Genomic DNA, 12,365 nt, shown 5'->3' with positions numbered 1-12,365 from the left:
TATTGCTCTCACTCTCTCATACTGGTCACTGGAAGTTCAACATGGCACCTCATAGCAAAGAACTCTCTGAGGATCTAAGAAAAAAAAGAATTGTTGCACTACATAAAGATGGCCTAGGCTATAAGAAGATTGCCAGGACCCTGAAACTTAGCTGCAGCGCGGTGGCCAGGACAGGTTCCACTCAGAACAGGCCTCGCCATAGTTGACCAAAGAAGTTGAGTGCACGTGCTCAGCGTCATATCCAGAGGGTTGTCTTTGAGAAATAGACGTATGAGTGCTGCCAGCATTGCTGCAGAGGTTGAGGGGTGGTGGTCAGCCTGTCGGTGCTCAGACCATACACTGCATCAAATTTGTCTGCATGGCTGTTGTCCCAGAAGGAAGCCTCTTCAAAAGATGATGCACAAGAAAGCCTGCAAACAGTTTGCTGAAGACAAGCAGACTAAGGACATTGATTACTGGAACCATGTCCTTTGGTCTGATGAGACCAAGATAAACCTATTTGGTTCAGATGGTGTCAAGCGTGTGTGGCGGCAACCAGATGAGGAGTAAAAAGACAAATGTGTCTTGCCTATAATCAAGCATGGTGGTGGGAGTGTCATGGTCTGGGGCTGCATGAGAATGATAAATACAGTGTCGTGCCACGCTCCTGGCAGATCCAGACTCCCATTTTCAGGAATTATTTCTGTGACGTCAGAGAGTGGACTTCAGTCTGCTCTCTGCTGAAAACGGGTCACAGGCATGCAAAACGCATTGCACTCATGTGACCCATAGGAGAAGCCCAGACAAACAAGCTTAGGCTGAACTTCTTCAAGGTGTATTACTGATTAAGAGATTTAGAGCAAATTCACACCTTTTAATTGCAGTGCACTGCGAACATTACAGTATTGCACAATAATCCATGCCAGGTGTGGAAGCAATTTGCAGTCCCATTCATTTGCGGTGGCACTCACACATCTCCATCACACATGTGCACCATAACACCATGGTAATTCACTACTGTGTGTTGGGGTGTGCAACACCAGATAAAATTGTGCATGTCTATTTTTTTTTTCTTCTTTCTAGTGTGGTGGCAGCATCTTTTATTCATTTAACGCAGTGCACCAGAATGGATACGTGTGAATAGGCCCTTTGGGCTTCTATATCATTCCTAAGTGTTTTAAGCCACTTCAGTCAGTAGTTTATTAACCACAAGCTTTTCCTAATGCACTTAAAAAAGCCATTTGTCCATGACATTTGTGCTGCTTTTAACCACTTCAGCCCCTGACCATTTGGCTGGCCAAAGACCAGAGCACTTTTCTTAATTCGGCTCTGCGTTGCTTTAACTGAGAATTGTGCGGTCGTGCGCCGTGGCTCACAAAAAAAAATTGACATCCTTTTTTTCCCATAAATAGAGCTTTCTTTTGGTGGTGTTTGATCACCTCTGTGTTTTTTTTTTTTGTTTTTTTTTTTGCGCTATAAACAACAAAAATGCGCCAATTTTGAAAAACACATTTTTTTTATTTTTTGCTATAATAAATAGCCCCAAAAAAATATATAAAAAAATTTTTCCTCAGTTTAGGCCGATACGTATTGTTGTACATATGTTTGGTAAAAAAAAATCGCAATAAGCCTATTGATAGGTTTGCGCAAAAGTTTTATCGACTACAATATAGGGGATAGTTTTATGGCATTTTTATGAATATTTTTTTTTTTTTTTACTAGTAGTGGCGGCGATCAACCTTTTTTATTGTGACTGCGACATTATGGCGGACGGATCGGACACTTTTGGCGCTATTTTGGGACCACTCACATTTATACAGTGATCAGTGAGTTTAAAAATGTATTAATTACTGTGTACATGTGACTGTCAGTGATGAGTTAAACACTAGGGGACACTGAAGGGGTTAAGTGTATCCTAGGGATGTGTTCTAACTGTAGGGGGATGGGCTACGTGTGTCTTGACACTGATCACCGCTCCCGATCACAGGACCCACATCTATCCATTCCATGCATGTGCTTCCACTGTGGAGACACTTATAAATTTGTAGTGTGAGGACTGCAAGCAACACAAGGTGCCGTGACGAGGCCTTGCAGCCTTCACATGCGTTTGCAAATGTGTGCTAACTAAACCCCTGCTTTTAACAGACGGTTAGACAGGTTCATTTGGTTGGTCAGCAGACTGGTTGGTGAGTTGAGCTATGGAATTGTCTTTGTTTTATATGTATATGCCCTCCATGGGGTCCTCACTGTGAAGGCCAGTTATAGGCGTGGGCAGTGGCCAGTTTTTTGTTACTGTTAGGTTAATATGCCTGTACGTGCCATTCTGCCGACATATATCGGTGTGAGCCGGTTGACAAGGGGTTAAAATAATGCCATGAAAAATATACATTGTCCCAAAATGTTATATTACAGGCTAATATATGTTTCTTATTTTTGTTTTTACACAGAAAGCTGTTGAAGTCATGTCCATTGTTCCAAAACGGTGCAATGATGTAATGAACGTTGGACGACTGCAAGGGTTTGATGTAATATTTTTAATTTGTAATTTATGCATGGTGTGCAGAGTTTTCAATATTGTCTGGGTCTCTACCACTGGCTATGGGACAGGAAGTTGAGGAAATTTTACCATTTGAAATACTCACAACAGAAACTGAGAGACTCTAAGGCTGCATTCACACCTGAGCATTTTCAGCTTGTAAAACACTCATCTCAAAAGTTAAAAAAATTCCTAACAAGCAAAATCTCATTCATTTAAAGGACCCTGATCACATCTGAGCATTCTGTCGCCTGAAGCTCAAAAAAGTACATGGGCAGAGTACAGGTGCTTTTCTGTTTGTTTTTTGTTTTGTTTTATTTTTTACATTGGTGACCTTTTGACCTGTACAAAATCGTGGTAAAAACACGTAACTTTCTGCCTGAAAATGATACGCTTAGGTGTGGGAATGCAACCTTAAAAGAAGCACTGTAGCAATGTACTACTTTGAGCTACAGAATGCTTAAATGTGAACAGGGGCAGCTAGACCTTTATCGGAATAGGCAACCTTTTTTTGAGCAGGGAGACCGGAACGGTCACCTCCTGGTGATGATGGCACAGCATGACAGACCCTTGATGGCGATCCCCAGCGTGGTGTCCCCTTCGGGTGAATCGGTCTCTTCCTTGTCTGACTACTGAAGGCATTTCGTGAATATTACACCTCCCTTTACACCTCAGTTCTGCCATCGGATTTCCAGCCATGGGATCTTGCGCCCTGGCTGGACCCCTTGGCATTGGGATGGCTTTCTGATGAGGAGAGAGAATCCCTCATGAGACCGATTACCCTGGAGGAGGTACTGAGTGCGATGGGGTCCTTCCCTACTGGGAGGTCTCTGGGCCCGGATGGGCTCCCCATCGAGTTCTACAGGACTCACGGGGATCTTCTGGCTCCCAAACTAGCTCAACTTTTCACTCAGTGCTTGCCCATGGTGCCCTTCCGGCTTCCATGGACCATGCCTACGTCATCCTTATCCACAAAGCTCCTAAAGACCCCACATCCTGTGCCTCCTACAGGCCTATTGCCCTGCTTAACACGGATTTTAAGATCCTCACCAAGCTGTTGACCCTGAGACTGCAGCCCCTACTACCCACTATCATTGAGACTGACCAAACTGGCTTCATAGCCAACAGAACAATGGACGTAAACTTGAGACGGCTTTTCACTAACATACACGCACAGCATCTTAACGTGGGATCCAGGGAGGTGGCCTCCCTCGATATTGAAAAGGCCTTTGACATGGTCAAGTGGCCTTTTCTCTGGGAGGTCCTGCGAAGGATGGGATTTCCCCTGGTATTCATCGAGTGGATTAAGGGCCTTTACCGTGACCCCACCTCCGCCATCAGGCTGGGGGGGCTTGTCGCGGTCCTTCCGTTTTTGTCCAGGGGTACACGACAGGGCTGCCCTCTCTCCCCGGCTTTATTTGCCATTGCGATGGAGCCGCTGGCGGAGGCCCTCCGCACCTTCCCTAGTGTTATGGGGCTGCAGATTGGCTGACTGCAGATTGGCCCTTTACGCAGACGACCTCCTGCTGTTCCTCAACGATGCAGGTCCATCACTCGAGGGAGCCCTGAGGATCCTTAACTCCTTTTCCTCTGTCACGGGCGTCAGAGTCAATTGGACAAAATCCCTGCTGTTTCATATAGATCCAGCAGCCCGAGTCACAGCTCCTCCTAATATTCCCCTCCAATGGGTCGAGACCTTCAAGTACCTAGGGGTGGTGATCTCTAGACAGGCCTCCGATTACCTACCCCTAAACCTTTCCCCGGTAGTTCAGAAGGCTCGGCAACGACTGAAGGCATGGGAGTCCTTACCACTCCCTGATGAGACGCATAAATTTGTTCAGTTACCTAAGTTCACATACCTATTTCGGCACTCTCCACAGTAGATACCCAAATCCTTCTTCAAACGTTTACACCGCCTGCTTTCCTCTTTTCTATGGGGTCCCCAATCTCCCAGATACAGCTGGACCACGCTGATACGACCGATCTCTCAGGGTGGCTTGGCATGCCCGGACTTGAATAAATACTACCTAGCTGCCCAGCTAGTCACGGCTGTCTGGTTCAATCCGGACACCTCCAATCCAGCGGTCCAGATTGAGAATGGCAGTGCTGGGATCCCTTGAGGCCCTCAAATGTTTACTCTTTCGAGGCCCCCGAGCCCCCTATCCACTGACGACCTCCATGCGCACTACGTTTCGGGCACGGGGAGCGGTCTCAAAATCACACATTACACTAAATGGGCAATTTCACCCAATGCCCCCCTTTGGCAAAACCCAACTCTGGAGCATATCTACAAATTGCCTGAGCCCCAGGCCTGGACTAAATTCAACATAAAAACGATATCACAGGTTGTTTCCAACAATCCCTGGTTCCGTTCTCCGAACTGAACTCTGATTTTAATGTGCCACTGTCCTATTTTTTTACAATATCACCAACTCTCCCATGCCTTCAGTAGTCAATTCTCCAGTTCCCCCCCACAGCTGCTCCAGTCTCCACTAGAGGACCTCCTTAGGTCAGACTGTGCAACAAAACCCACCTCTCAACTGTATTCACACCTGATCATCGCCCCTCTCTCGGAGCTGGAAACACTAATAATGAAATGGTCCCGTGACATTCCTGAGCTTGACAACGACGATTGGGATGACATTTGGGACTCCCCCTTTAAATCTTTAGTCTCCCTGAGAGATCGCCTGATCCAGTTCAAGATCGTCCACCGGGCATACTTTACCCCCTACAGGTTATATAAAATGAACCCCGACTCCCCTCCCGGGTGCTGGAGATCTGATGAGATTCCTGCGGATTTCACCCATGTCTTCTGGACCTTCCCAGCAATTGCCTGTTACTGGAAAGAGATTCTAGCCTTTATTGGACAGGTTACCGCAGTACCACTACAACCGTCCATGGCAACTTGCATATTAGGTCTGATTGAGCAACTAATCCCTACAGCAGCGGGTCGCATGCTTGTGGGACTCCTGCTGTTCTACGCCCGCAAAGCAATAACCCTCAGCTGGCGAAACCGACCCCTCCTCCTCTCTCTCTGTGGAAACAACTAATCAACAAAAGCCTACTTCTCTACAAAGACACTTACGCCAATAGAGGCTGTCCCAACAAGTATTACAAAATCTGGTCTAAATGGTTGGCAGATCCCTCCTCTGCTTCGGAAGTCCCTTAGGTGTCCCTGCTTCAAATTGCTCATACACGAGTACCAACTGAGAGCACCACCTAATGAATAATATGATTGTTGTACAAGTATAGGAGGGTATTCCTGCGCCAAGTCAGGGTAGAGATAGATTGCGTACTGCTGCACGCACTGAGGGGAAATGTCTGAACCCAAAAAATGTATGAGTAAAAAGAGTAGTGGTGCGCTGTACTGGGGTGGAATTTGCCTACCGCCACAGAAACAGTATGCTATATCCACAATTAGATTCAGCAAAAAATAATCTTAGAAATTAAAGATTAAATGGGTATAGATATAGGTATGACATAAAATCAATTGCTCAAATAAAACGTGTGTGAATCTGTGCAGCATACTACAATAGTAGTGATATTTTCGGTGTTCATAAAGTTGTAAAAAACATTAATACGCAATCTACAATACAAAATATATAAAATATAAATTGAGGCAAAAATTCCAAAGTGCAACGTGTTGCGATAAGTTAGAAATCGCATAAAGTGCAAGTGCTCTAATGTAATAGAGACAGACAACCTTTCAAATATATGCAGATATATAGTAACAAACAAAACTAATATAAAAAACAAATGTCCATTTAAAGTGCAAAGTGCTGCGATTATTCTAGAAATCGCACGGAGTGCTAGTGCTTCAACGTAACAACTTTGATTAATTGTGAAAGAATTGCGATGGGGGCAGTGGTGCTAGTGATGGGGAATGTATCGTTTGTGGTCCGTATAATCTGGTGATGTGTGTCCCCTTACCTTACCGCTGTAAAGTAACAGCGTGTATAATGATCTTTGGGATCCTTGGTAGTATTTCCCTTTAACATCCCATTGTGGTGTTCCCAGGTCCTGGCAGGTTATGTTGTCCCTTTAAGGGATTTCTTTGGGATATTTCAGCAATAGAGTTCCTCAGCGGAATGGCATGTATGTGGGTTCAAGAAGACATGGAGGAAGGATGCCCCATAGTGTAGTATATTCAAACAGTAAGTTTTTATTTAAAAAATTAAGAAGACAAATACTCACCAACACAGAGTACAAACAAGCGTTGTATAAACGAGCAGCGGGCTCGGTATGCGTCACTTCCGGTAGCTAGTGTCCCGACGCGTGTTCGTCACGAGTCACGTGACTTCATCATAGTTGTTACGTTGAAGCACTAGCACTCTGTGCAATTTTGAGAATAATCGCAGCACTTTGCACTTTAAATGGACATTTGTTTTTTATATTAGTTTTGTTTGTTACTATATATCTGCATATATTTGAAAGGTTGTCTGTCTCTATTACATTAGAGCACTTGCACTTTATGCGATTTCTAACTTATCGCAACACGTTGCACTTTGTAATTTTGGCCTCAATTTATATTTTATATATTTTTTATACTTTATATTTTATATATTTTGTATTGTAGATTGCGTATTAATGTTTTTTACAACTTTATGAACACCGAAAGTATCACTACTTGCTGCACAGATTCACACACGTTTTATTTGAGCAATTGATTTTATGTCATACCTATATCTATACATTTAATCTTTAATTTCTAAGATTATTTTTTGCTGAATCTAATTGTGGATATAGCATACTGTTTCTGTGGAGGTAGGCAAATTCCACCCCAGTACAGCGCACCACTACTCTTTTTACTCATGATTGTTGTATAGCACCACTAAGTCTTGGGTCGTCGGGTACTATTATTAACCTTTATGTATATTGGCATTATACATAAAGGTTAATGATAGTACCCGTCGACCCAAGACTTAGTGGTGCTATACAACAATCATATTATTAGTTATATGCCTGCTACTCATGTAAGACATAACCATGTGGCGTCCCCTCGGGGTTTCCAATGCTACCATGTAAGACCAATGTTTGTTTGATTGTATGTGTTTTGTTTAAACCAATAAAAATATTTTATTTAAAAAAAAAAATGTGAACAGGGGCCGTTTAAATGAATGGGATTTTGCTTGTTGGGTGTCTTGGAACTTTTGAGATGAGCGTTTGATGAGCTGAAATTGCTCAGGTGTGAATGGGCCCTAAATCTACCCAACTTTACTAAAAATTGTGTTTTTAGTCTGTGTCCCTTTTAGGTCAGATTTTCCCAGATTTTAAGCCTCAGCTCTAAAAATGCCCAATAGTTGTAACTATGTAAGACAAATCTCATTCATTTCAATGGCCACTGTTCACATGCAAATGTGTTCTGTCGTCAGAAGCAAAATGATCGTTGTTCAAAAAAGTACATTAGCATATTTTTGGGCTGATTACAGACGTTTTTCTGCTTTTTACATTGGTGACCTTTTGACCTGTACAAAATCGCGGCAAATATCTGCCTGAAAACAATGCAGCCTCATTGTTGCAGTGACAACCGTCACACTAGAAGTGAAGGGAAATCCCCCACAATGGGAAACCTAACTACTTTTCCTTTTGCCCCATCCTGGTAAATTTATCAATGATTGATGGACCCAATAAGTATTTATTGGGTCTATCTGAATCAATAAATAAACTGTCTTCACGGTAATCCAAAAAGGGCAAATGGTTCTGAGCAGAAGGCACTCCTTTTACCTCAAAATATTCTGGCATCATACATAGAAATCTTCATGCTCTAAAATATACTTTTGGTGGAAATACAGTCATTTAAAATATTTGGCTCAACTTTGTGGCCTCCAATGACCCGATAAAAATTTTGGGGAAAATCAATCCTCTCAGCATAAGTACCACTTATGAACATTACCTACGTGTGGAAAACCCGGGAGTTACCAGCTTGACCCTCCTTGAGGGCAGGTCCACCTTGTATGATTTTGATATTCTAATGTTTCCTCGTATTACATTTAAATATGGTTTCCGTACATGTTATGCCTTTGGCTGCCTTGAACAAGTGATGTATCTCACTCTGGAACCAAATTTTCATGTGATGTTTGTATTTCCTTCTTGTTGTTATTTGACCTGTCAGCTTTGCTAAAGGATGCAATAAAACTAAAATAATAAAACTTAAGTGCAGACCATAGAAATTGACTATTTCAACATATTTGAACAGACAAACATTTTTTGTTTTTTATTCAAACTGTGGCTACAGGTAAGGGTCATATTCTTGAATGAAAACACAAGCGAAAAATGCATTTTCTATGATTTAGTCAACAAAAAAAAACAAAAACAAAAAAAAAAAAAAATATATATATATATATATATATATATATATATATATATAGATGGATGATGGTCTATTGTTGAAACAGTAAGTAAACCTGTGGAATCAAAAGCTGGTATTGCCCCATATTTGCTAGCATTTTGTATGACTGCCCACTTCTCCATGCTAATTGCTTTAGCTGCAAGATTTTTATGGGATTTCTTACATAAACTTTGTTTCACTATTCAATGGGAATCAAATCAGGTCTTTGACTAGGGCAGTCCATAATCTTCTATTTCTTCTTATTGAGCCATTCCTTGGTGGACTTGCTATTGTTCACTGAATCTTTAAAGTGTTGAAATACTTCATTCTGATTTAACTTTTGTACAGCTGGCCTGACATTTTCATCAAGCAGACTTTGATATGATGCAGAATTTATAGTTGACTCAATGACTGCAAGCTGATCAGGCCTTGAAGCAGTCCCAAACCCTAACATTTTCACTACCATACTTCACAGTTGTTAGAGTTCTTCTCCTGAAATCTTGTTTTTCGTTCATGGCAAATATGTCCACTGTTATTGTGGCCAAACAACTCTATCTTTGACTGAGTAGTCTGCCTTTCAGAGTTTCAGAAGGCCTGGATTTGCCTGTGTCTGATGGCAGACTGTAATCTTGCTTTAATGTTCTTTTTCGGACACTAAAGGCTTTTTATTAACACACCTCTCACAAAGGTTGAATTGGTGTAGTTTTTCTGATTGTAGATGCATGCACTTTTTACATTGACTGCTGCAAGATTTACCATGACGCCCAACAATGAAATTTTCAGTATTTGTTAATTTAGAAACTTAAAATAAATACAGCATGTCAGATTATTGTGTAATTTGGTCAGTTATATCACTTTTATCTGTAGGTACCATTTACATTAAAATCAAATGTTTACCTGTTCAGATATGTAGAAAACATAAACATATTCCATGATCTGTACTTACTTTTTTGGCCATTCAAAACAGTTTAATGTCAACTTTACAATCAGACATACAGTATCTCACAAAAGTAAAAACAGCCTTCTCATTTTTGTAAATATTTTATTATATATTTTCATGTGACAACTTTGAAGAAATTACACTTGCTACAATGTAAAGTAGTGAGTGGTACAGCTCATATAACAGTCTAAATTTGCTGTCCCCTCAAAATAACTCAACACATGGTCATTAATGTCTAAAAAGCTGGCAACAAAAGTGAATACACCCCTAAGTGAAAATGACTGGGCCGCAGGGCTGTATTCCAACATAACAGCCCCAAACACACCTCATAGATGACCACTGCCTTGCTAAAGAAGCTGAGGGTAAAGGTGATGGACTGGCCAAGCATGTCTCCAGACCTAAACCCTATTGAGCATCTGTGGGGCATCCTCAAATGGAAGGTGGAAGAGCACAAAGTCTCTAATATCCATCAGCTCCGTAATGTCCTCATGGAGGAGTGGAAGAGTACTCCAGTGGCAACCTGTGAAGCTCTGGTTAACTCCATGCCCAAGAGGGTTGAGGCAGTGCTGGAAAATAATGGTGGCCACACAATATATTGACACTTTGGGCCCAATTATGACATTTTCACTTAGGGATGTATTCACTTTTGTTGCCAACGGTTTAGGCATTAATGGCTGTGTGTTGAGTTATTTTGAGGGGACAGCAAATTTACGCTGTTATACAAGCTGTACACTCACTACTTTACATTGTAGCAAAATGTTATTTCTTCAGTGTTGTCACATGAAAAGATATAATAATTTACAAAAATGTGAGGGGTGTAATCATTTTTGTTGATGTGTATAAACACTGTATCAAAGTCCTAATTTTAATCATCACTGCATTTTTTTTGCATATAAAAATTACATAATTAGGTTGAAAAAAGACAGTGTCCATTAACATTACATTTTGAACCTGATATGCAAAGTCTTCTGTTTTAGTTGTAAAATGTTTATCCAACTCTTTTTTTTTTTTTTTTTCTTAGCAGGGCAAAATTTTAGCCCAAGGAAAACTTTTGCTTCAAGATACATTTCTAGTCTCAGATCAAGGCACAGGACTTTTACCTTGCTGTAAAGAAAGACGGGTGTTTCTTTTTGAACAAATTGTTATCTTCAGTGAGCCCTTAGATAAAAAGAGAGGATACTCTCTGCCAGGCTTTCTATTTAGAAATAGTATCAAGGTAAGTGGCATCTTGCTGGTTCAATGATTATTTTGACTTTACAAAATGTAATAATAATAAAACCTTACCAGTGTGCTCAGCGAGTCAATGTTTAAATAGTTAAAAAGCAAGATTGGCGCTCAGGTCATACAGAAAGGTAATGGGAAGAAAGACTAAGAAATAATGAATCCTAATTAAAAAAAAAAAACTTGATTTGTGACTATCTCATGGGTGTGATAGTAGAAGAAATACATTCATATAGTACGGTGGTGGTAGTCTGATAAACAAAGTATATGACGGTTAATCCAAGCTAATGGAGAGTGAGCTTGCTGCCTGCTCTAGAGGAGTGGGAGCTCCAAATGGCATCTAGTTGTAAAGACAAGTTGCTTGCTGCCTGTGGCCAGGACTGCCCCAGCGACTTTGATATGGCTCTTATTGCTTCAGACCTGCCCCCCCATGATATGTTTGAGAGTACTTACATTTTCTATATTCTTGATTAATACATTTAAATCTTTTCAATACTAAACTATGAGATTGTGTTTTTTGTTTTGTTTTTGGTCTTTACACTGTTAGTCAGACTTCCTGATCCATGGCATTGAAAGTGAGTGGAAGTCCTCATAATACTTGCCCATGGCACTGTGTCTAATTATAAATTACATAATCGAAGTCATAGGAAAGGCTTTGAAGGACTATTCCACTCAAAGGTAACAAATGAGCAATTCATTTTACATCCCTTCCAAAGCAGAAGATGTCAAGTACTGTTTACAGCTGGGACCTGCCAGAAATAGCTGTGTTCCTTTTATAGTGCCCCCAGAAACAATGGGACTTGGGTGAAGAAAGCTGGCAACAAGAGCTATAGACTGATAGGTCAGAATTTTAAATCGGTGGCTTCATCAGAAGGGAGTTTTCTACTGTAGTGCTGGAGAATGGTGCAGTGGTGAATGCACAAAATTGATCATCCATTTATGCTGCTTAACATATTCCAAACCAGCGTTTGATCAACAAATCTGTTATTACATTAAAAATAGCCTTATACATTTTTGATTGCAAAGTATTCTTTAGATCAATGAATATTGTCCACAGCACCTGATGGTTATTTCAAACTTTTTCCTATACATGGTTTAGTCAATCTCGTGCTAGGTTCACACCTATGTGTTTTTGTGTGCCGCGCTTGCACAGGCATGGCAGCCCATTCAAATGAATGGACTGCTGTGCCTGTGTTTACACAAAAAAAAGGTGCATGGTGCAAAAACTCGACCCCAAGGAAATCACATTCTTTTTGACCATGCAATTCCCACACACTGCGATTTTACATGCGTGGGCTTGCTATTCAGAGGTAATGTCTCCACAGAGCAGTGCTGCACGCAGAAGTGTGAATCAGGCCTTA

At 41.2% G+C, this 12,365-nt stretch overlaps 1 protein-coding gene across 4 annotated transcripts in view; it reads left to right on the top strand.

The window, feature by feature from the left end:
* Window positions 1-12,365, top strand: part of TRIO (trio Rho guanine nucleotide exchange factor) — a 751,422-nt gene that overhangs the window by 715,774 nt on the left and 23,283 nt on the right. For 3 of the 4 annotated variants that reach the window (XM_077491868.1, XM_077491871.1, XM_077491870.1), the window contains exons 39-40: window positions 2,427-2,504; window positions 10,805-10,999. In XM_077491868.1, coding sequence (XP_077347994.1) covers window positions 2,427-2,504; window positions 10,805-10,999 — 273 coding nt within the window. The remainder of the gene's footprint in view (window positions 1-2,426; window positions 2,505-10,804; window positions 11,000-12,365) is intronic. The other variant, XM_077491869.1, reaches the window with a different exon arrangement.

Source organism: Lithobates pipiens, unplaced genomic scaffold (assembly GCF_037356315.1).
Source record: "Lithobates pipiens isolate NorthernLeopardFrog02 unplaced genomic scaffold, aLitPip1_a1.2 Scaffold_19, whole genome shotgun sequence".
NCBI classification, from domain to species: domain Eukaryota; kingdom Metazoa; phylum Chordata; class Amphibia; order Anura; family Ranidae; genus Lithobates; species Lithobates pipiens.
Note: the sequence above shows the minus strand (reverse complement) of the source record. Positions and strands in the feature narration are given on the sequence as shown.